General features: G+C 38.3%; 1 protein-coding gene across 1 annotated transcript in view; it reads right to left on the bottom strand.

Moving 5' to 3' along the window:
- Positions 1-19,918, bottom strand: part of LOC107039590 (protein phosphatase 1 regulatory subunit 12A) — a 30,417-nt gene extending 10,499 nt beyond the window's left edge. The window contains exons 1-2 of the mRNA XM_015259301.1: positions 19,608-19,918; positions 16,450-16,725 (exon numbers count right to left, since the gene is read on the bottom strand). Coding sequence (XP_015114787.1) covers positions 16,450-16,713 — 264 coding nt within the window. The 5' untranslated portion in view covers positions 16,714-16,725; positions 19,608-19,918. The remainder of the gene's footprint in view (positions 1-16,449; positions 16,726-19,607) is intronic.
- Positions 19,919-25,382: the final 5,464 nt, after the last annotated feature.

The raw sequence follows: 25,382 nt of genomic DNA, 5'->3' as shown, positions 1-25,382 counted from the left end.
GCGGCTGTTGTGTCAACCGGCAAACATGACTCTCCCTAACAACCCTTCCTATATTTCTGGTGGGAGTCGAGGTCGAATGTGCCAATAGTGCTTTACGGAAGATCTGCCTCTTAAAAGCTTCTATTTTGAGAAATCTGTTGGAGGAGAAATACTAAGTCCAGGTGATGGGGATTTCTACACCAGTAGAATAATGAGGATAAGTCAATTTGTTAGTTTCTTCACTGAGAAATAACTATGATGAGAAACTTTTTTTAAAACCTCAATTCAAGTCGAACGAACTGATTCAAAGTATCAATTTGAGTCAAGTCGTCGAATCGACTTGAATACGGTCGAAGAGTCAAATTGAATCAAGTCGATTCTTCGATTTGATTCAAGTCAAATCTTCGATTTGATTCAAGTTGATTCTTCGATTTGATCCAAGTTGAATCTTCGACTTAATTCAAGTTGATTCTTCGACTTGAGTTAAGTTGATTCTTCGACTTGATTCAAGTTGAGTCGTCGACCTGATTCAAATTGATTTTTCGGCTTGATTCAAGTTAATTCTTCGACTTGATTCAAGTTGATTCTTCGACTTGATTCAAGTCGATATGCCGGGATGCGTTACACCGTCGATCAGGACAAGAAATAAGTCGATTTCTGAAAAAATCATTATTTTACTTTTTGTTTTATTTTCCTCTTTTTAGCAAATCCTAAAATTAATCGTTTTTCGTTATTCCACGTTGGAATCATTCGTTATCGGAATCGTATGAGAAAAAAATATGGGCGGTTACAAAATTTTAGGATTACCGCAATGGATGGACTGCGATGATACCGCATTAAGCTAAGGTACTATGCAAAGCACTGTACACGTCTTATGACACGTAACATGGCGGAGAGGGCGGGGGGAGGGCGTCTCGTGGTGGTTATGGACCCGCCGTTAGGTGTGTTATGTGCAAAGGGGAAGGGGGTACGGATCACCCGTAACTGGGTCAGGGATGGTTTCCAGATATTAGGCGGATGATGCGCAAAATATCCCCACTACTACTGCGTTTCAGGCTGGTCCAGTCCACTCCTCCCCTATCATACCTGCCCATGCTCAATCTACGCTCGACTGAATTTTCTTGAAACAGTCGCAATAGTAATCTCCGTAGGAAACACTATGTAATTTTTGGTGAATAAATGTCATTTTTGGTGAATAAAAAAAATAATGAAGGTAATTTTGACTGAGAATCGCGTTGTTAAAATTATTTTCATCATTTTTCTGTCAACTCCATGTTCTGCCCCACGAGCAGATTTTTTTCCGTTTGATTCTTCATTTTCAGCGAGTTTCTTTCATCTTCTGACACTGAAAAAGACGATTTTTTTTTGTTTCCCCTCATCCCCTCGTACGTTTTTCCAATTTTCTTCGACGGCTTTTGTCTGCTGATGGCAGATATATATTTGGACCTGGACTACCTCAATACGTTTCTGAATAGCGTGGTATTTTCCCCCCAAGTTCTAGCTCTATTCTAGTTTTGATGAAAAGTCTCTGATGTCTGGGGCCATCTCTTTTGAGGTTTTTTAATGAAGAAGTTGACGGATTTGTTCCTCTTGATATTTAGAAAAAATTAACACATCGTGAAATATTACAACTTCGTTTCCAAGGAATAAATTCCATTCAATTATAGAATATATTTGAATCAATCAGATTTCGACCAATCAGAGCGCAGTATTTGAGGCTACCCGACTGTTTTATTTCGGGTATTTCCTCCTAGCTTTTGAATATTTCGCAGTAGTTCTTCATTTCTTTTATCTGAATATTTCGCAGTAGCTCTTCATTTTTCGGCTCATTTCAGATGTAATAGAATCTGATATTTGACAATCTAGGGAAATCGGGTTATTATATTAACATAATTTGTTCAAATCTTCCCCAATTCACCTCCTGATGTTATCCACTGCACTCTGCTTGGCCAAAATCCGATTGGGAAAAATAATCCGACAAATAGCCCTCGAGATTCAAAATTAATCGAGTATTTCCGTCATGCTCTCCCGCAAACAAATCATCGTGCCAAGTTTTGCAGAAAAATTCCTCGCACAAGCCCTCGGGATTTTTTAACCTGCAAAACTTGACACCCTCATTTATTCGCAATAAAGCTATCGAGGAATACTCGATAATTTTGGAGCTCTTGAGGTATTACTACTGATTATTTTTCCAACCCAAATATCGGGCAATATAATTGGCCCATTCGACATCACGTGGTACAAGCTACAGGGTTTTCAACTGATAATTTTTTGATAATTTTCTCTGGTAGTTGCGATATAAAAAACAAAACATCATGCAGTCGAATTAACCCCTCGTCAAACTGACAGATTGAATTCAATTATGTCGTTGTGTTAATTATACAATTTTCGTTTCTCAATTGTGAGTTTCGTCTCATGGTCCAATTATATTGCCCGACATTTGGATTGGAAAAATAATCCCCCGAATACCACACGAGCTTCAAAATTAATCGGACATTTTCCTCAAGGTTCCCTGCATACAAACGAAATCGTCAAGTTTTTCTGGAAAAATCACTCGTGCTTCGCACTCGTGATTTTTTAACCTGAAAAACTTGACTCCTTCATTGTTTGCAACGAACCTATCGGAAAATACCCGATAATTTTGAAGCTCTTGTGGTATTACAAATGATAAATCCACAATGTCCGGTGGCAAGAGTGATTCGCCTGAACGGTTGAGTGAGCACAATAGAAATCAGGAATACTCCTTATTTTTCCTTTCATCATCATTCACATTGTCGTGCAGAACTTTTAAGGTATTTTCAAGGCTCAACATTATTTCCCTCTTCAGACACGATTAACTTCCGAAGAGATCTACTGAGAATCACTTCTGCTGTTGAAAGTGAGAGAGAGAAAAAATAACAAGAGCGTAAAGAAGGTTTTTATGCGAAATCGAAAGGTCGATGGAAATAGAGGCATTGATCGGTGGTGAAAATCGGTATAAAAACAGTACCGCCCAGTTTTTGCTGTAAATAGTCAGTACACTGTAGAAACTGGGAAGATTTAAGTTGACAACTTCTCAGTTTACACCGAAGGATCCGAACGAACAGTTGTCGATTATTTTCGTGTTTGTGCGTTGCGTGTTCTACTTGATGTCATTAGGGTGGACATAAGAAATATGATCCTTCCATTTTTCACTCCTCTGTTATGTCGACTGTTCGTTGTTAACACAGGTGATTGTTGTTATTATTCAATCGATGAAGTCGAGGTGACGATTGAAGTGTCGATTTTTCGTATTATTGAAGTGTGGCCCGAGTTTAGAATTTTATGTGGAGATTCTAGCATTCGCTTGGGTACGGTGAGACGCACGGACAAATTTCGTAGAAGAACCCAAGGAGTTTCTGGGCTAGTAGAACCAGGGGTAATCATCACAGCCTAGCGGAATCACCGACGCGAATTGGGATCACTAATTCCCCAATATGCAAGTGTGGATACGAAGGAAAAATGTTAATCATGTTTTGTGGGAATGTCCGGTGTGCACTAATGCTGGGGAAGTAGTGATCAGAAAATTATGACCAACCGCGGGTTAAGGTGTTTCGGGTGTTGATCACCGGGGGGTGAAACGGAAGGGGAGTCTTATTGTTCTCGAGCCCTGATTCAATCGCTGAACACGAAATTTTCCAATTTTCAAGTAACTATTTAAGTGTGCATTTGAAGATTTTTTGAATATTGATTTTATTTATCAGATTGATTGATTTTTTTCTCATCACTTAAGGGTCGCAAATAATTTTTATTGGATGTTATTCTAATTATTGAAGTAATATTAAAATGCGTCTCGAGTTGGTAAACCTGTCGAGTGTTTTCTCTCTCTCAGTTCCATGGGCCAACCCATACCTTTCCCATGATGCTCACTGACACTCGAATCACGCGCCTGCGCGTGAGGGCGTAATTACCCCGGAACTCATAATTTTCCGAATCATTTGTTCAGATAACTTTCTTATGAAATCTGAAAAAATCTGAAACTTATACGTCTTCTTAAGAAAGATTTGATTCATCACCCACTAATTTTTCCTCAACAGTTCATTATTTTTTTGGGTGCCATGGAAATTTCCCTAATTGAGAGTGGGGTAACCTCGGAGGTTATAGCTGGAGGGGTTACAAAAACATCCAAATTTCATTATTTTTTTTCTTGAAACTGAGATCTGAAGAAAATGTGCAAAAATTCTCAATGATGCAGCACGCTTAGAAATTTCTCCCATGAATTTTCCAATTTTCTTTTCATTATTTTGGCTTTTCAACCAAAACACCTTGAGTGGCTCACCATAATATATTATGCCATCTCATAATATTGGGGATGACCGTTGTCTCCAACAGATGTCTTAAATTGAGACACCAATTTTTTTCATTTTTGTGTATCTCTTATTTGACCTTTATATTTGACTCATGATAGCCGACCTTCGACATGTCCGATTTTTTCCCGAATTTCCGGACGCAAGTTTAACGTCATCCCCGCTAATTCAAACTCAATATGAAAGGATTCACCACTACGTTTGGACTCATACAGACTCAAACTCCCTCATTACCTCAACACCTCTCGTGGGCATTGTTCCGAGTATCCGCGGGACAAGGGCCGTAACAAAAATAAAATGAAAACAGCCACCGATGCCAACAAAGCATCATAACGGCTGGTGTTTTTGCCGTTAAAACGGTAGCGCAATTTTTTTCACCATCGGCTTCTTTTTGTTCTTCACTCTCAAACACACCCAGGTGCGAAACCGCTGAGAGTTCTCTTCATAGCAGTTGAGCAATTCCAGAGAGTTCACCTAATTTTCGTCGTACGCTTAAACCTTGTGCTTTTATCGCGTACTTTGTCGAATTGTCGAGTGGAAGAAGAGTTTTGATGTAAATAATCGTGTTGCGTGGTTACGATTCTCTGATGATTAATTATCCCTCTTTATTATTCACCCCTAGATGAAGACAGTAAGCTGATTGATAAAGAAATCTGGGCCTTTAATTTTTATGTTTCGTGCGTTTACACACGGCGGCAGTGATCACCTCCGCGGGGACTTGCCGCAGTATTATTTAGGCTTCAGCGTTGCCGAATTCACTCTACACTGCGCGGGCACGTTTAGCGAATTTCCGGCAACGTCGCGTAACGGACAATTTCATTTGATACGCACGCGGAAAAACCTAAACGTAAATTACGTTTACGAAAACGTAATGTACGTTTATAATTGTCGTAAATTACGACGATTTCACAATCGAAAATCTCATTCAAGGAGTGACAATGAATTTTTTTGGGTGTGGAGTCAATGGCAATTGAAGAAAAACGATGCGCTGCGGTGTTTCTCTCATATGGCGACCAATCTAGGGTTAAATAATTATTGAAAAAATGTCAACTCCGGACTGATTTTCATTTCCAAACGTATGAACGTCACTCACAAATTCTAGGTGTTAGTAGACTCAATATATCGCCCTTCCCCACTGGCACATGCGCTCTGTGCTGCAACATCGAAGTGGATCGTGATATACAGTTTCAACTTTATACTAAGTATGCATATCATAATTCACGGAAACTCCCTGAGACCACTTGCAACATTTTAACTCTATTTCATGCCATTTTCCCGCAGCAAAAATCCAATGAGGCCGAATATTTTGAAACTGGGGAATTCGAGAAGTTTGAGAAACAGCAATTTCGATCCCACAAGTCCGACAGTCATTTTCATTCATGGATATGCAGAGAGAAGTAGCGGAAGCAGTGCCATGGCAATTCTAGCCGGTATGATCGAATTATTTACAATGGGGAACTTAAATTTTTTGAGTTTTTGCGGAATATTTCCGAATCTAACGAAGACAGTGAAATTTTCGTAATCACATTTGTTGTAGCTCTCAATCAGCTCTACAAAAAAGGTTATAACAAAAATTTTGCTATTTCCCTTACATTCCGAGATATTTATTAAAAACTGGTCAATAGTCAAAATTGACTTATACCATTTTACCACTTCGCTACTGAATCTCACAGTGAGAGAAATTTCTATGGTAATTTCAACTGCAAGGGAATTGTCAAAAAAAACATAGTTACGGTAACAATAAACATTGTAAATCGAACTATGAATCCTAGTTTAATCTACAAAGTTTATTGTCACTGTAAACATAATTTCTTTGACAATTCCCTTGTAGTTAATGTACCTGGTCGCGTGATGAGCGCTGCACCATTCCGTGTATTTTACTATTTTGAGAAAAAAAAGTTTAAAAAAATTATGTATTTATGATTAAACGAGTAACTTTGAACTTCCGACTAACAACTAATATCTGTATAAAACGAGAAAAGTGAAAACATTATTCAAAAATTGATTTCCATTCGATGCGAAAATTTGGCATTTAGAGGTTAAACACAGAGATTTCGATCGTGTCGAATTTTTAAGGAATTTTAATTTTGGATCGGTGCAAAGATGCACAGAACAAAAATTGTTTAAATATGTGACATGATGGAAAGTGGGAATTCCAATTTTTTCAGATTATTTCTCAACAACGTTTCAGCATAAAAAATAAAAATCGAGGCAGAACACCGCTCGTGCCATGACGCAACCGATCGAGGGTTAAAATTACCATTGAAATTTTTCTCAGTTCAAGTTCATTAATAATTCATTGTCAAATAGATTCTGCTGTTTCTGCGCATTTTATTTTCTTGAGGAGGAAAAAAATGACTGAAAAATCGCGCAGAAAAGCTTCGGAATTTTTCAATAGAATCGAAAAACAACTAGAATTTTCAATAAAAGTTGAACAGGAATCTAATAAAATTTTTAGCGGATGGGCCTGGTATTTTTTCTATACAATTTTTTCATTCCCTACTGAATGGAGAAATGAGAAATAAACTCACTCCCCGACAACCCCGCGGAATGTGGGATCTCCAGAGAGCCGGGAAAAACACATGAAGAAAATAAGACTCGATGAAATTCCCAAAGAAACTCTATATCACGCTGCATGCTTTCTTCCAGCTTATCTAAAGCGCGGGGAATACAATGTCATTTTGGTCGACTGGGGAAAACTTGCCGCTTTACCTTGGTATATCACAGCCGTGAGAAATACAAGACAAGTTGGTAGACACATGGCAAGATTTGTGAAATGGCTGGATAATAATAATGCTGTACCAATGTCAATGTTACACGTCATTGGATTCAGCCTCGGAGCCGAAGCTGCGGGCTTTATGGGGAAGAACTTGGCACCGAAAAAGGTTGTTAACTGTGAGTTTTCCTTATACTGAAAAGCCCGTAGAATTGATTAAGAAGAGTTTATTAAATTAAAAGGGGATGAGAACAACCCGAAAACGAACTAGAATAAAGAAACAATAGAAAGAGGCCAATCTATTGTAGCCACCCTCGTCCCTCCGCTTGCATGCGTTGTCTAAATAAAAAATGAAATTGTTAAAAAGTCGGACCCTTGATCCAGGTGAAAATGAAAATTTTTTATTTCGACATTTGTGGGGTCTCCGAGGGTTTCATTGGCATTAGAGGGGCCAATAAATACGGAATAATAAGAAGAGATTTCCATTTTTTGATTATAAATAAAATTCTCTGGCAAAAATTAGCGTCAGTGCCACAAATTGTAATTAATAATTCATTTTTCTGGATGCAATTTATGGTAGATTTCAGACAAGAAATCGGTGCTCTTCGGGCTAAGGAGGAAGTTACTGAATGAAAAAATGATGTCTTTTTTCGAAATGAGATGATATTCCTTAAAACACAAGAATAGTTTGACAGAAGGAAAAGAAGATATTCCTTCCCTTCGAACTAAAAGCGATTGAGCGTAAGCGACGGTTATATTTTTTTAATATCTGGAGGTTGTTTTCCTCTGCATAAACTCTCTATTCATTCAATATGAAAGTCTCTGATTCATGATTCACTGAATCGGAGCTTTTAATATTTTTAGTCATTTTCTCATCTCCTGAGACGAAAAAACCGATTTCTTGTGGCCAGAAATTCTCACTTTATCATGAAATGTTCGTGTTCAAGTCATGAACACTTCACCGAAATCTGACATTGTCTGACACATTATCCGGAATTCTTATCCCAAGAAATTAATCCTCAAGAGATGAGATATGTTTCTCTCAGTGCATTTTATTCTCGACACTCGATAATTTATATTTGCCTCATGGGATCAAACAATCAATAGTTGACGTCCAGATTTTCCATGATATTCGCCTAACAACATCTCTGAAGAAACTTCAGGACATTGAAAATTAAAAATAGCAAATTTCTTTTCTATCGTGCGAGGCAGGTCTCGAAATAACACATCCATCAACTCATATTTCATTGTAACACCTGTCACAAGCCACAATGAATAGGTTGGCAGGATCACTGGACTGGATGCAGCCTATCCACTCTACATGGATACAGGAATGGACGGACATTTGACCGCATCTGATGCCGCCTTTGTCGACGTAATTCATACCGATGGCGGACGTTTTGGATTCCCAAGCCCTATAGGACACGCTGATTTTTATCCAAATGGTGGGAGACCTCTCCAACCCGGCTGCTCTGATATTCCCCCATTAACTACAAGAATCGGTCAACTTATTCGACATTATGGTAAATATTAAACTCCCTCCGCCTCTCGACTCAAATTAATTTCCTCCCTCTTAATTTTTTTTCCAATGAAGCAATTGGAATTCACAATAACAAAAAAACATCCATCTTCACCTGCGATAAACATTAATTGAGGTATTTACGGCGAGTGGGCATGTAGGAGGCGAGACAGAGGGGAATCTATTGTTCTCTCGCAGAAAACCAATCGCTGAACAAAAAAACGATATTTCAATTACAAATTTTCAATCTATTTCGACCATTTTTGTGTTCGAAATATTTTTTTAATAACTTTTTTTCTTTTCTCCCCTGGTTCAAAACCATCTTTAGAGGTCCTAGCACGCCATTTCTCGACCCGCTCTTTCGTTTGAGCCCAAAAAAACATTCATATCTTGTCTGACATCTTTGCTACAAACTCGGATCTTCAACTGGGGGCTTCATTTGAAAGTCCTATTTTCAACCCTTATTCCAAGTTGCGCACGCATAATTCCTATTTTTCAGGTTTTTAATTATCCCTTCTAAACAATTCTCCTAGGCCACGTGGATTATTTTTTTTTTATTTTCCTCTCTGAAAGCCCTACCCAAGTGCGAAATTTCAGGAAAATAGCAACTTTTTTTCTATTTTCAATATTTCTTTTTTTCCGAAGTCCCATGAGAGCGCGTGTTAAAGTGCATTTTTTAGAAAAATTCCTGTGTTTCCCCATTCTCCTAGGCTATCTGGGATTTTGCATAGGGATTTTGAAAAAATCAAAAAACGTATAAAAAAAAAGATCAATTTCTTGACTTTTTTCGACCTCCCCAGACTACGCCATAAATACCTTAAGAATTCAATTAAGTTTTCAGTCGATTTAACTCGAATGAAAACACCACTACAATCTAATTTCATTTGATTCAGTTGTTTGCAGTCACAATCGTGCCTGGGAATTCTATGCCGAGTCCATTCAAAATCCCACAGGATTTCCAGCAACAAAATGTACAAAATGGCGGCCAGAGGTACGTATGTGTACGTGGATACCAGATGCTTTCATGGGATTTGCAACACATCCTGGAAATCGTGGAATATTCTATTTGAAGACGAATAAAAAGCCTCCATTTGCTAGGAATTTCACTGATTTGAATGGCCAATATTTTTGAATACCAGAAATAATGCTGTATTTTTCATTCATTTGCAACCTGAACCCTTTTGATTCATCGTGGTGGACTTCATTACAGTCCAATCTCACCGTGCAATCCCGCAGGAGCTATAGAAGAGTGAAATGCTGCCAAATTAGTATCCCTCACTTGATTCCTGTTCAAAGCAGATTTTTCTTCCAACGCTCTGTAGGAAATAGCACCACAGAGAAAAAAGTGGATTATCTTTAGAAAAAAGTTTCCAAATTTTGGAAACCGTGGGTTCTAACCTTCAGTTTTCGAAAATCTAGAAACTTTTTTCTGAGCTTTAGAAAAAAATTGTTTAAAATTAATGATCAACAGTGGGATTGATTTTTAACCAAAATATACTCAATTTTAAAAGAAATATTTTCTAAAACCTGGAAAATTTTTTTAATTTTTGAGGCGTGATTTTGCAAAGAGGGGGCTTGATATGGAGGGGCGGGGGGGGTTCTCACATACGGGGGATTTTATTGAATGGTAAAAATAAAAAATGGGGACAGGGTGTGGGGGAGGCGTAAAAGGGCGGATTTTCCAAATTTTCAAAACTTTCAAAATTCTCCAAATTTTCAAAATTTTCAAAATTCTCCAAATTTTCAAAATTAAATACCTCAGCCGCATTTTTTCAGTTCAATCTGAAAATTTGCTAAAATTAAGAAAAATTCAACATTGGTTTTAGAAAATATTTTTTCTGAAAAATAATCCCCAAATTCATTACTTTTTATGATACCAACAAGGATAAAGGTTAAAAACAGAAATTTCTAACATCTAGAAACTAGTTTCTAAAGCTAATCCCCTTTTTTTATCAGCGACGTTATTTCCCATTTCTCCTTTCATTTGCAATAAGTGAGGCTACTCCCGAAAGCATGGCGCCACCCCGAGTGGAAATTTTAGTCAGGTCTTGATCAGTCACTGATCAGGTTACCTTATCAGTTTTTGATCAGGTATGTAACGCTATAATTTTGAATTTTCCACTAGGGACTCTGTGATGAAATTTCTCCTGAATGCGCGCAACTCCGTGCCTCTCGACCCGAAGTTCACCCTAATAAATTGGATTAATATTTCGTTTCTTGTGTTTTTCCCCTCTCTTTTGTGCACCTGTACTATACCCTGATCGATGAGTACAGAAGCACACAACATGGCCGGAAGCTATGAGACTTCTCACCGGAAACCGTTTGAAACTTTGATCGTTATGCCAGGATCGATGTTCATTCATACCAACGGTATTCTGACTAAATGCTACCAATCATCAAGAGCATCATGCTGTTTTTGACTTCATCGGTCATTGCCACCCATTTTCTGTCTCAAAAGCAACGAAATTTTCCTCCTGATACTTTTGACATTGAAAATAAGAATTTAAGAATGAAAATCAGTCGTTTTCGAGGCCAATTTTTCGGTCATGACATCACGAAGACGTTCAGGTAATGTTTCATTGGTCGAAAAAGAAGAGAGTGGGGAGTTGTCGTCCTCCATTGGCCGAGGCGCACCTCAAGATTGAGTTAGGTTGGCTCGAGCCATTCTGTGATTGGTCCAGCGCTCGATCGTCTGTGACGTCATTTGCGATTTCAAAGCGTTTGAAATCTTCAACCTTTAACAACTAATTATTAATTAATGAGCAATATTTCAAACGTTTGTGAATGAAAAATGAATTATTCAGGCGCCAAACTTGAGGTTGGAAAATTGAAAAAAATTCATGCAAGTTCTCTATTCTCCGAGCCGCCTCGTGAGGACAAAAACAGCTGAGGAATTCTCGAAGAAAGAAAAAAAGTCGTTATACAATGTACGTCAATAATTATACTGACATATCTTCACATATCGAACTCTTGGCATCAATTTTGAGGGCGTACGAAGGATCGTCATGCCATAAGGGTATCACGCAGTCAGCCAACATATGATACTTCTGTCTTTCTTACATAAAGCCGTGTCCCCCAACCGTCAAGGGTCTATAGAGCCAGGTACAATTGTTATCGACGTGTCCACTTGAATATTTCAGTGGCACAGTAGAGCCACGGGTTATTGGCCGTAACCATATGTTTTCTGATGAAAGAATATATTTTTCATTTGATGAAAAATCAACGGAACGTAACATGAAACATCTTGGACTTTTTGTGATGATAGGCGAGTGAACTCGAATAGCCGACTGATTGAAGTGGAAAGGATGAAAACTTCTTGTTCTCCCTTCTCATGTTGTTGGGAAGAAGATTTGCAAATTAGTAAAAAAATCAGATTGGTAAAAAAGATTTCCATATTAGTAAAAAAGGATTTGCCCGTCCATTGTCAACCTCAAACTTTCGCTGAATATTCTTAGAGGAGAATCCCACAAAGTATCTGAATACACTTGGTCTACAGCCTTACATCCTCTTTCATCCGAAAATTGTATGAAAAAGTGTCTCCCCGAGCCTTAACTTTAGAAAAGTATACAAGAAACGGTAGGGGAAAGAATGCCATGTCATTTTCACCTTCTGATTATCGATTCAATGCTCCAAGCCTTCAGTCATAAGCACTCGAATTTTCATTTTAAAATAAAAAATTTCAAAGAGGTGGCAGAGACTTTGAAGCTCGATCACACAACTTTCAATTTTTTTTTCCACGTCTTAACGTCATTCCTCGCTGTTCGGAATACATAATCGATTTGTCTTGCGACGTCACATTGTTATTTTCTCAGGTTGAAGGGGCTGATGCCCCCAAGGCACTCACGCCTCATTACCACAAATGACGAGATACTTTGTCACGTGCTGGGGTATTATGGAAGATATACTTTTTACCTCCGGATCATACATGTATGATCAAAAATAGTCCTTTCATTCTTGAGAACGGGAGGATTATTGAATGAGAAAAAAAATCGGGAAACGTTATGATTGAAAAGGTGTTATCCGCACATACGCCCTTATGTTGTTGAGAATGGTTGGCCCTTGAGAGCGTCTGATTGTTAAAAACTTCAGCTTAAGCTCATAAGGGTCACATGGCTGACCCTAACGAGCCTTTTGGCTCTCATTAAACTCTTGACGTTCACAAGCTTTCTGATCCCTATCAAGTTCATCATGGATGTAGAACACATAAGATGCCCTTATCAATTTACAACCCTTAAAAGTTTTGCGGTACCAGGACACCATTTTTCAGGATATAGAGAGACTAAGGGGCGCCGCCCCTTGCTCGCTTCGCTCGCCAATCGCGAAGGGCCTAGCGCTCCCGCTCGCTTCGCTCGTCCCCCTCCCACGGTTTTTCTCCGTGAGTATGCTTAGGTTGTATATATTCTTGACAGGTCTTCGATAACTAATATAAGTGACAGTCAATTTCAACAGACTCCGTTCACCTGAGACCTAAAAAAAGCAAAACATCGCGCTCTGAACAGTTTACGATTAGCATTTCACAACCATGTATTCACAAGAAGGGCTCCAATCAACGCCTTTCGTAGTGAGGTACAACCACTCTAACTTTATATTTTTTCTCACTGTTAACCCCCATTTGACCCTCGTGACCTTTTGACCCTTGTGGCCCTTATGGGCTTTAGTTTCTGACCCTTAAGACGTAGATGAAGGCAAAAAGCCATCTCTAATGAGTTCATTTTTCTTGGTATAGATTGTACGTTTAATAACACCGGAGTCAGAGTGTTTATAAGAATTTTGTTTAGTCTCAGCAGAGTGGAGGAGTGGGATGAATGCCTCTTTATGGATCAGATTTTTGACCAGAGTTCGTCACCAATTTCTTTGTGTCGAATCAGTCTCTAGGAGAGCTTTGAAGAGTAAAGACGTGCCCTCATTAATAAAACCAGTTAAATTCAAATAATCAATCACGAGTGTTTTCATTTATCGCCATAATCCTAATAGTCTCAATTTCGATTACCAAAGTTCAATCCTCAGAGGTCGATTTGTATTTTTATCGTATAGAGAGATTCTTTATAATCTTTTTACATTGAAAAACCCACCCTGTTGACACAGCACAACTCAAGTCGTGGTAATCACGTTTTTTTCGCACTAAATGCGACGTTAGTAGCACTCGTGTTACCTCTACCTCTTCGTCTTGACCTTCAACACGTATTACCGTCCTTGTGTTCCACATAATTGATCAAAAAATAATCGGCAAACACCACGCATCAAAAAATTGCGTGATAAAGAGTCCAGTGATGGCGAGGTCCGAGAACTGAGTCACTCACAACTATAAATGCGGCCTTAGCCTTGAAAGCTGATCCCTCTTGCCTTGTTCACGATTTTTAATTCAACCGATGGAAGGTGGGGTGAAACATGTTCGTTATACATATATGAAAATTCTATTGAAGCACACGCTAGGCGTACGTTAAGATCGTCATCTATAAATGTATCACCCGCCGAAGCACAAGATGATGTAGGAAACGAAAAATTCAGATGGAAACTCGAGATCGAAGATAAGTTTTATCACTGCTCTCCATAATATCGTTTAAAACTTCAATTTTATCGAAATACTTTCGTTAAAAATAGGATGAGGTAAAAAATGAAATCGAATCCTTCAAATTTGAGGGTCTAAATCACAATGGAGAGGTGATAAGAATCGAAGTCATAATGAAGGGCATTTTCCCCAGTGGAAGAAAACAAAATTATGTGTTATCAGGATCTGCACGAATGAGCATTGAGCGAAGGAAAAAACAGGAGTGTCTGGCCGATGACCCCGGCTAAATAATAGTCTGGTAATTCTGCATTGGGGGAACTCCCTCATGGATTTTAGGGAGATACGTATTATGACACTAATATTGCAAGGGGAAAGAGAGTGAAGAAATAAAAATATCGTTTGACGTCCGCAGAGGGAGAAAAGTGTGTAACTACCAGTTTTCAAAAATAAATTTTTATCTGGAAAATTGTGAATAAAAAATTGGGTAACTGGAAATGATTGATTTCGGAAGGTCAGATCTCCGGCGAGTAGACTCTTTTTATTATTAGACATTCATTTCATTGGCCGTGCCCTTCGTATAAATTAACAATGAATCAACTTTATCCTAGGAATCCGCTGCCAAAATTAATAGTGCGCGCGAGATTGGGGGATAGAAAAAGTGTAGAATATTTAATTCTTACAGGCGAAAAAGTTTATGAATAAAAGAAGTGAAAGACATGCGCACGTTCCCCATGGACTTGTGAATAATTCTGGCTTTTCGAAAATAAATTTATTGACGATGGGGTTCAACCAGATATGCATCGGTGTCAAAATACCTCATCACAAAATTATAATGGAGCCATATCAAGCCATCGAGCCATATCTGGAGTGAGAAATGCGCAATACCCTGCTGATGCTCTCAATATTCTCCAGTCATTGTTTGATAGTAACACACAAAAGTACAAACTCCATTGTGATAGTAACTGAAGACGAGTTGAGAATGAGAATGTGCACCTGTCGACTCACACTTTTTACTGAATTTTACTTCGTTTCGAAACGTAATTTTACGTTTTTTTTTTCTGATAATTTTTATTGAATTTTTCTCTCCGTGTGTTGAAATAGAATGAGATGGAACCATTTCTCCCAATTTTGTCACCTTTATTTTTCCAAAAAATGTGACCGAGGGCCAAATGCCGAGATAATCATCCCCACATTAAACTTCAAACCCATTTGTTAAAAAAATTCCATGAATAATGAATTAATTGAAACCATCCAAGAATGACGGAATGCGACCCACAATATCATTTGGCCCGTTGGCTAATCGAAATTATCTCCCCCAATCACCATGAATTGTCATATTTCACCCAATTTTACGTCGGAGATTATGTCCCCGAAACAACCAACGAAAATTGAATGGAACGTGCTGGGCTTATTGAGTTATCTCATCAAGGAAAATAATTCAATTACAATTTGTCTGCTTCATTCAATTGGCTCTCAAGGACCCAGTTGTAGCAGTTCTCATTTAGGAGTGAATTAAATGTCTGTTGAAGCATTTACATCTGATAAAACCGGAACTGAGGAGAATTTACTTTTGTTCAGAGCGCGGAGTGGCCGCAATACTATTGGCGTCCTTTAGAATGTCAAAAGTTTTAACGAGAGATACTCCTGATCAAAGTGAAATACTTCCTAATAAACAGAGCTGGACAAAATACTATTTAAAAATAATTTCTGTTGTCGACGGATGAAACGTGGAAAATTTAAAATAGTATTCAAATAATTCGATCAAGGAACATAAATAATTCATTGAATTTTCTCGAATTTTTTTTCATCACTGGAAAGTGTTTCTTTCCTAGAGAAGAAATTAGAACAGAAACAACAATGGGAACTGAGGAACAATAATTTTTCAAGATATAAAATACGTTACGAATGACATTATCATGTGAGGAGTGTGAGTTTTTCATGTAGTGTCCTCCTACTCAAAAAGTCTATCCAACAATATTCTGTGACATCACAACGGCAATAATTCGTCCATTCAGCCAATTCTTCGTAATTCATCGCAATTAATATCACAAGAGAGTTAATATCATCGCGAGAGATCAATGAAGGTGATGAGGGATAGAAAAAGGAAATATTCGTAGAAAAAAAAAACAATTTCCTGTAAAACCAAACAGTTAAATAGTGAAATAAAATTTAATTTTCTGTTTCATTGAAAGAAAATATCAAACAACTATTTTATTTCAATTTAAAAAAGCCATATAACTAAAAACTCTTCGCTCGTCCGAAATAGTCGACTTGAAATGGACATTTCAAATAGTATTTCACCGTACTGAACCATTTGGAATAGTATTTCTATTTGAGAAAATTGAATTGTTCATGTTTTTCATTAGCAAAAAATTACCATAAAATTGTTGCAAAAACTCACGATTTTGTGATGGAGATGCTGCAACTCTCGTTCGGTGATTCGTCTTCTCGACAATTCCCGCTGCTCCCGACGATACTGACTGTATTTGTAGAAAAGATACATTCCAGGAAGAGCGAGAACAACCAGGGGTTTCATAATACCAGCCCTGCCACCCTGTTGGCCATTAGGACGAGCCCCCTCTCCCCCCGGGGGTTCATCGGGGTCGTCCAATTGTCCAACGTCCTCGACTACTGCCGGCTCCTCCACTGCCTCCGCGGTTGGCATCCCTAGAATTACCTAAATTCATAAATAAATCGGATGAATTAGAAATCGACTGATGAATTTTGAATTGCGCAAACGCCACTGAATGATCAATTAATCAATAAAACTCCATCAATCACGGAGCAATAATGCGGTGAACGGATTTCCACGCGTTCATGATATTCAAACAGGAGTGAATGAGGAATGCCAATTGTATGACCATTCAAGTGTCTAACAATTAATTCCAAACCTCAACGCGAGAGGAATTAAATCCCTCCTGCCTTCAACTATTGGATTTTTTTTCTATTTTAATCCCAATGGTACTAATTTTTCTACTTCCCGAACAATTGAAAAGTCATTAAAAACTCAATGAAATTGCAAAAAAAAGTTTTCAATCCCAAAGGTACTTGGATGACACTCACAGATGGAAAGTTATCCCGAACGGGGCTTTCATCGTTCGGTATTATCCATCTGTTCGTCGATTCCTCATCAATTTTCATTCGACCAAATTTAAAATTCCAAAAAATCAGTAGTCGTTCTATTATTATGAATTACAGAATGAATTATCACATTGTTAGAGAGTGATCAAAGCAGTGCAAGTGATCGAATCATGGAAACTATTTCCAGTTTATATTTAAAGTAGTGTAAAATGCACAAAAAAATATTATTCATCATTTATGTCAATTCTAGATTTGATGGAGGTCAACAATTGATCAATCTAATTGCTTTTTTTTTACAAACAGTCTCTCGTTTTACTCGGGCAAGATTTTTTTTACGGTTCTTTCTACATTTTAATCTCGTTCTGAAATAATCATTTTCTGATAAAATTCTACGTTATTTGGCATTTCTCGAAAAATTGACTTGATTCAAGTTGATTTTTTGACCTGATTCACGTTGATTTTCCGGCTTGATTCGAGTCGGTTTTTCGGCACGATTCAAGTTGATTTTTCGGTTTGATTCATATCGATTTATCGGTTTTTCGGCTTGATTCATGTCGATTTATCGGCTTGAGTCAAGTCGGTTTTTCGGCTTGATTCATGTCGATTTATCGGCTTGAGTCAAGTCGGTTTTTTGGCTTGATTCAAGTTGATTTATCGGCTTGAGTCAAATCGGTTTTTCGGCTTGATTCAAGTTGATTTATCGGTTTGATTCAAGTCGGTTTTTCGGCTTGACTCAAATTGGTTTTTCGATTTGATTCAAATTGATTTTTCGACTTGATTCACGTCGATTTTTCGGCTTGATTCAAGTCAATTTTCGGCTTGATCCAAGTAGATTTTTTGGCTTTACTCAACGTGATTGTAGGGAGTTATGCATGGGGCGGTCGAAGAATCGACTTGAATCAGACCGAGGTCAACTTGACTCAAAACGATGTTATAAAGCTGCAATGTCCTTTAATCCCAAAGTAACTACCCCGTATAAAAAATAATAATTCTCGGATAATAACTCAAACTTGTTCGACAGGTATTTAACCCAATGACAGTTGCTCATGAACTTGCGAGAAGTTCAAACGGAACAAGTGCTAATAAAAAAAAAAAGATCCATCAATGAGAATGAAGTAATTATCAATGCAGGTTCGTTCACCGTCTATATTTAATTCGAGCGTCGACTCTACCAGGTTCTATTTTTAGTACCCTCCTTCCTCGTCTACTGCTCTAGAAATACTCCCAACCAACCTCTAACACACACACACCCACGACTGATGGCTCATGCATGCGGATAGAATTCCATTCTAGTTGTGTATCATTTACACGTGCACTTTGAACTCCGATGGATGCATATGATTGTCTTTAGGTGACGATGCCCCCATGCACTTCCGGTTGAAAGATACATTATGGTACTGCAGAAAATGCTGTACTAAAGGTTCTATTATCTAGTTTCATTGGGGCTCCAACTGTCATTACGTACCACATCAATATCAGAGGTTTACGGAAACCATTTCTGGTTAAAAGTCACTCGTAAGTATCCATTGACGAACTATTATGCTACCTTTTGCCCGTTGCATATCTGGGTCACTGTCGGACTGCACTGGAAGGGCTTAAGTTACCAGAATGAAGCCAGATTGATGCCCACCTACGATTAATTATTTCCAAGCAATCGAACTAATTCTTGTGACAAAAGGTGTCCAATGGGGGAAAAATAACATGAAAATAATGGCGGAGAGTCATTCGGGTGTTGCGATGAATACATTAATATTTTGATAATTTTCTGGGCTATTTCCATTCTAACTTGAATATTCTTTAAAAATAAATATATCTCTCTTGAATATTTTCTATTGAACATTTTAATAGAATCGGCCAAAAACTAATAGAACAGTTCAACAGAAATTCAATAGAATTTTCTAACGCATTCGATAGGTTTTTCTATTAAATTTTTTCGTCCGTGTAGTGTGATCTAATCGTTCAATACCCTCTCTCCACCTCCCGTCTTGTTTAAGTCTTTGAATCAAGTATTTTCAAAAATGAACCGAAAAAATGAAGGAAATGAACGAAACAACTGTGAACCTTTTCCTACGGCAACTCAGCTTATCTTGCGGAACTTGCATATCCCTCATTTCATGCGTGCGCAAAAGCGCGCCCTTTTTCCGTTAATTAATAAATAATCGAAATTTGCGAGCAATGTCAACTACTGAATTTTTCAAAATGCATACCCCCTCACACTGTTTATGTGATCCTTATCGCTATACCATTCGACTCGTGCGTTATTACAATTGAGCCTTGACACTACCGACAAATGTATACTATTACACGAGAGCCAACGAAGGACAGGGTTGAGAAGGATATAAAGCATGCTACTGGTTATGAATAACAGCCCCTCATGTGTTTCATTTATTTTATTTCTTCATCCACTCTAAACTTATTCCTCAACATGAGAAATGACATAAACTCAACTAAACGCTGATATTCTTCAATGAAACTTACGGAGATAAAGTTGGTCTGGAGATAATAAACAATTTACTGGGTGATCCTCACATTCCAAAATCAGAACAAGGGATCGGGCCACAATAGTTCCACATAACTAACAATAATTCATTTAAAAAATTGACATTCAAGAAACTGAAAATTTTGAGTCTTTCACCACTTTTAGTGCAATGCTGGAGCATCGAAATATCGTCCTAATTCCATTAACTTGAGATATGTTTAGTGTGCGTATACCCATTGAATTAATGAATATCACGTTTTATCGTAATAAATCTTAGAAATGTAATCGAAGCTGTTTGTGCCGGCGTGGTGGCCGGGCAGCCACTGGAGTGAGCCCACAACCAGGCGCCCCCGTATACTCTAGGTCTGCAATCCCCCGCTGAGGGGTGTTGGTGGGGCCAGAGGGGGGATGGTTTTGAAGGTAGTAGAGGTGGTGGTGGATCGATAAGAGGGAGGATAGTACCGTTGAATGCTGAACTGAGACAAAAAACCGAGGGTCGAATCAGAACGGAAGTGAGATGCTACATTTCTGCGATTTTAAGGGAGAAGAGAAGGTGAGATTGCTAACTGCGGGTCCAACCAATAATCAATGAACTATTCGTGGTTTTTATTCCACTTGAATAGTGGTATGAATCAGAGTTTGGTTGAGATGATTTCGAGGGGTTGCGGAGGGGCCACTGAATATTCAATCGCTGAGCCCTTTTGTTTCTTCATGGTTCATTTGGGGTTAATGAACTAGCACTGCGCAGGACGGTTACGTGTTGGTCTTGAAGTTTTATCACATTCTGAAAAAAAGTTCAGGGGAACAGTATAATTTTTAGGGTCTGAGGGGTCTGCGAAACAGTCATTGTGGAACTTCTAAATAAATGAGAAATGAGGGGGGTATATGGTAGCCTCTGAATTATACGGACGGAATTATTTGAATGGAGGTGACTCACAAATGAACAGATATCGGTAAAATCATAATGTAGAACTATAGTTACTTCTCCACATTATAAGGATGATAAGCATTTCATGCCTCAATGAAGATTAAAAACATCAGTTATTTGTGTAATTTGCTCGTAAAATATTTCTAAAGTAAGGATTACTCCCGATTTCTGCACATGAGCCGTCAGATTTTTCTGAGTGGGGCTGTGAGTCCTCGAGGAACCGAAGTTACGGAGTAGTTAACGCTCTCGCTAGAAGCGCTAGTGGTACAACAGGAGTAATATATCAGTAGCGAAGCGGTAAACCGGGTTAAGTCGATTTGGACTTTTGGCCATTTTTTGACAAATTTCTCGGAATCTAAGAGAGATAGCAAAATTTTGCTCATTACTTTTTTTATAACCCTCAGTTGGCTCTACAAAAAAGGTCATGACAAAAATTTTTCTATCTCTTTTAGATTCCCAGATATTCGTCAAAAACTGGCCAATAGTCCAAATCGACTTAACCCCGTTTATCGCTTCGCTACTGATATATTGCTTTCAGTCACTTACCATTGCCCACAAACTTCTTTAAATGAAAATAATATTGTGAAAGTATAATGATTTTGAGGGAGAGAACGTGAGATTACTAACTGCCGGTCTAACCAATAATCAATGACGCATTTTTTCTACTTCAATCCTAGTATAAATCAGAGTTTGATTGGGCTGATTTAGAGTGGCCGTGGAGGGGCCATTGAATATGCAATCGCTGAGCCCTTTTGTTCCTTCATGGTTCATTTGGGGTTAATGAACTAGCACTGCGCAGAGCGGTTCGCTGTCGTGTTGAACATAAAGTTTTATCGGACGCTGAGAAAAGTTCCGGAGAACAATCTAATTTTAAACGTCTGAGGGATCTATGAAACATTCATCGTCGAATTAATAAAAAATGAGAAATTTGACTAGGATTTTCGGGTGTTTAGATTACTTCTGAATTATACAGTTACATTCCTTCTGCTGTCGCCATCCCTCAGGGAGGAATTCATTAATCCCTACTATTTATATTGAATGAAGGAGACTTACTCAGAAATGCAGTCTCCAATTTCGTCTGAATGGAGTTGTGGATCCTCACAGATCCGACGTTACAGAGTACAGGACGCTCTCGCTAGAGGCGCTGATGGGACGACAACAGTCGCTTGCCATTGCCCACAAAGACGACTTCTACCGAAAATAATAATTGTTCAGGTAATTACGGTATCCTTCAGATACTGTTAAAGGATGAACTTGCTCGTAATATTTCTTAGAAAAACTGAAAAGTGATTGACGATAGAGATAATTAATTGCCACATCCTTCTCCAATATCACCCTGCTGGGTTTGTTTGGCCACACTGGTGATTACATGAAGACGGGTCGTATATAATATCATTGGGTACATGAGAAGCTACCAAAGGGAAATGAAATTCAATAACAGGGGGATGTTACACTTTGGAGTAGAACGTTATTGGAGAAATTAGCCCAGTGGTTGACTAAACTTCAGCCTCATAACGCTACCATTGACGATACAACCAAGAGGTGGTTTGTACGCTGTCAGGATTAAAAATGCGGGTGTAATAGATAGTGGTTCTGGAATTCTAGATGCATTTGAGGGACTTGTCTTTAATTTTTTTAAAATTGATTCAACGATGCACGAAATTGTATTCAGTAATCATAAATATTTTACTCGGAATACCCGTAGAGCTTCGAAATTTTCAGGGACATGACTCGACAGGATTTTTCGTGCAATCGATTATCGCTTTTACATCTTTCCATCTCGCAGACATCACTAAAAACACGTACTGATTCAAGTCGACGTTGGCTTGATTTTAGTCGAGTGACTCAGACTTCATCAATTCAAATTATTGACCTGATATAAGAAGAAAAGTGGATTATTTCAAGAAGAAAGGTGTCAAGCCGAAATCGACTTGAGTCAAGTCGAAAAATCGACTTCAGAGGTTTTCGATTTGATTCAAGTCAATTTTTCCGCTTGATTCATGTCGTTTTTTTGTCTTGATTCAGGATTCTAAGAAGTTATACATAGGGCGGCGGAAAAATCGACGTGAATCAAACCGCAAAATCGACTTGAATCAAGCTGAAATTCGACTTAAATCAAACAAATTCGAATCTGAATTGAATCAAATCGAAGTCGACTTGCTTCAAGTCGAAAAGCAACTTGAATCAGACCGATGTGCCGGTTTGCATTTCTCCGAGTCAAACTTGATTCATGCCGACGATCCGACATTAAATAAGTGAATTCTCGGCATAATTCAATCCGACTTGATTCAGACCAAATTTCGGTTGTAAAATTAATGATTTAAAAAAAGTAGAATCGGCAGGATGACACAAATATGAATGAATTATGAAAATAATATTCATAAATATTTTTATAATAAGTCACAATCGCTTATGCATTAATTAACATCATGAGGATCTGCAGACATGGCAAATATGTTGGCAAATTTTGCATTGCGCAGACAACTGCGAAACTGTGGAACAAAGAGAGAAGGCGGAAGACGTACTCGAGCACCCACCACGTTGGTATGACGTCATTACAGGCTCCCGTGACGTCACTATCGCTCGATACAACCCCGAGTACTGCGACTGGTGTGCCAATGGTGGATGGGAACGAGACGGGACGGATGGAAATTTTTTTTACCGAAATTTGCAGAAAAAAACAGCAGACTCATTTATCGGGTTCGCAGGCAATTTTGATTTTCACTAACGATTGATCATATGGAAAATTCTAATAAATTTGTTGAATAAAGTTAAACTCAGATTTTTCAATTCTATAAATGTTGTGAGTTCTAATAGAGAGTAATTTTCTTTTGATGCAACAATGAATTTCACTGTGACACTTATCATTATCTTTATTTCCCTCGAAAGAGTCTATTTCGAGGTTTACCATTGGCTTTAACTGAACTCAGAAATTGTGTACATCGTAGAAGTGATAGATACTCCAATGTGTCAACGGAAAATGAAAATTCCTGAATGAAATGCTGAATTATGAAAGCAATTGCAATCTTGTAATGGCATTTCCCCGTCCGAGTCGGATGGGGATTGGAATCGAGGTGATATAATTCGAGGGGATGGCGATGGGTCCTGATAATGGGAGAGAAGATGCATAGATTTATTATCCTCATCTCAATAGGTTCTGTTAACAGTGCATTGAATATCAGCTTCGAGCTCATGAATATTAGAGAGTTCAAGGCTGAAAATATTCAAAATTCTGGAGAGAACTTGAAAGGTCATGGGCTTCATCGGTATGGAAGTTGTGAATATTTTCTGCCACACCCGTTACCCAAAGAAAAAGAATGTTTTAATTAGTTATTGACTTGATGTTAATTGTTTTCGGAGATATTTCAAATGCGACTGGACTTCATGCCTCCGGATTTCAGACTTGCTGAGAGTAAAAGTTATTTGAATAGAAAATGTCTCCAGTCACAAATTGTCACCTACTTGATTCAAGTAAAATCAACGGGCTGATTTGTGGCGAAAAATCTGTTTGAAATAGTGGATAGCGACTTGATCCTAGTTGAATTGAACTGAATTACAAAATCTACTTGAGTCAAGTCGAACCTAATCTGAATCAAATCGCGGAATTTATTTAGATTAAGTCGGATCCGATTTGACTCAAGTCGCAGAATCTGCTTGAATCGAACATGATTCGACTTAAATCGGGTCGCAAAATGTATTTGAATCAAGTAGGTCCCGACCTCAATCAAATTACAAAGTCTACTTGAATCGAGTCATAGAATCTACTTGCATTAAGTCGTCGATTAAGTTGGACCCGACCTGACCCGAGTCGCAGAAAGTATTTGAAATGAACGGGATCGAACTCAAATCAGGTCGCAAAATGTGCTTGAGTCAAGTCGTACACGACTTTAATTCAGCCGCAAAATCTGTTTGAATCATGTAGACGAACTTACTTGCATCGAATTATAGAATCTATTTAAATCAAGTCGGTCCCGACCTGACTCAAGTCATTTTGACGGTTCATATATTTTTTAGGGAGACTCCAAAGCTGTGATTACGGCGTGGAATAAGTCGGATTCCTCGACTTGATTCAGCATGTTTTTTTTGGTAGTGACTCGGCTCAAATTTTATTCTCAATATCTTTCGCGTTATCTTTGACTCATTATCTTTTACCCTTCATACTGGACTCGTTACATTTTCCAATTTTTCGGCGCATTTTTTCTGGAGTATGGACGTTGCACCCACTATCCAGGATTCGCCAACCCTGAAGGTTCACGATCTCAAAGAAAGCAATGAAGATGTATTAGCGGAAAACATAATGGATAGTGAGTGATGAAAAGAGAATGAGCTGTTTTTGTATGTATTTTTATGCCTCGCGTGTCGAATATCTGTGTGGAGAAGCGTGAGACACTATACCTTTGTGGATTTTCTCCTTTTCTTCCTTACCTTACACAAAGTGATCAACGGTAACTTTTAGTCTGTTCCTATGAACATTTGCATGTGTTCGGAGCAATTTTCCTATTCAAAAATGTAGAGCAATTTTACTTTCCAACAGTATCCCTTTCTGCAGGGGTTTATACGTCTGCATTGCGACAATATGGAGTACATTTATCGCCGTTGGTTTTTCATCCGTTTTAATGGTTCATATCTACTGGAGGAAATCCTGAAAATCAATCATGTCCGATTTCCGATGAAGTCTTTCGTTATTTCCTGACAGAGGATGGGTTCCGCTGAATAAAACCGTCTCAATATTCACGCCATTATTGATGAGATTAAGTAGTGGACGTCGAAAGTTTCTCCGAGTCAAACTTGATTCATGATTCATATCTATCTTTTGTGGTAAAGGGAAGAGAGCCCAGTCCGGATT

Source organism: Diachasma alloeum, unplaced genomic scaffold, assembly GCF_001412515.2.
Source record: "Diachasma alloeum isolate Michigan unplaced genomic scaffold, Dall2.0 Dall_scaffold_00302, whole genome shotgun sequence".
NCBI classification, from domain to species: domain Eukaryota; kingdom Metazoa; phylum Arthropoda; class Insecta; order Hymenoptera; family Braconidae; genus Diachasma; species Diachasma alloeum.
This window is presented reverse-complemented; position numbering and strand designations above follow the sequence as displayed.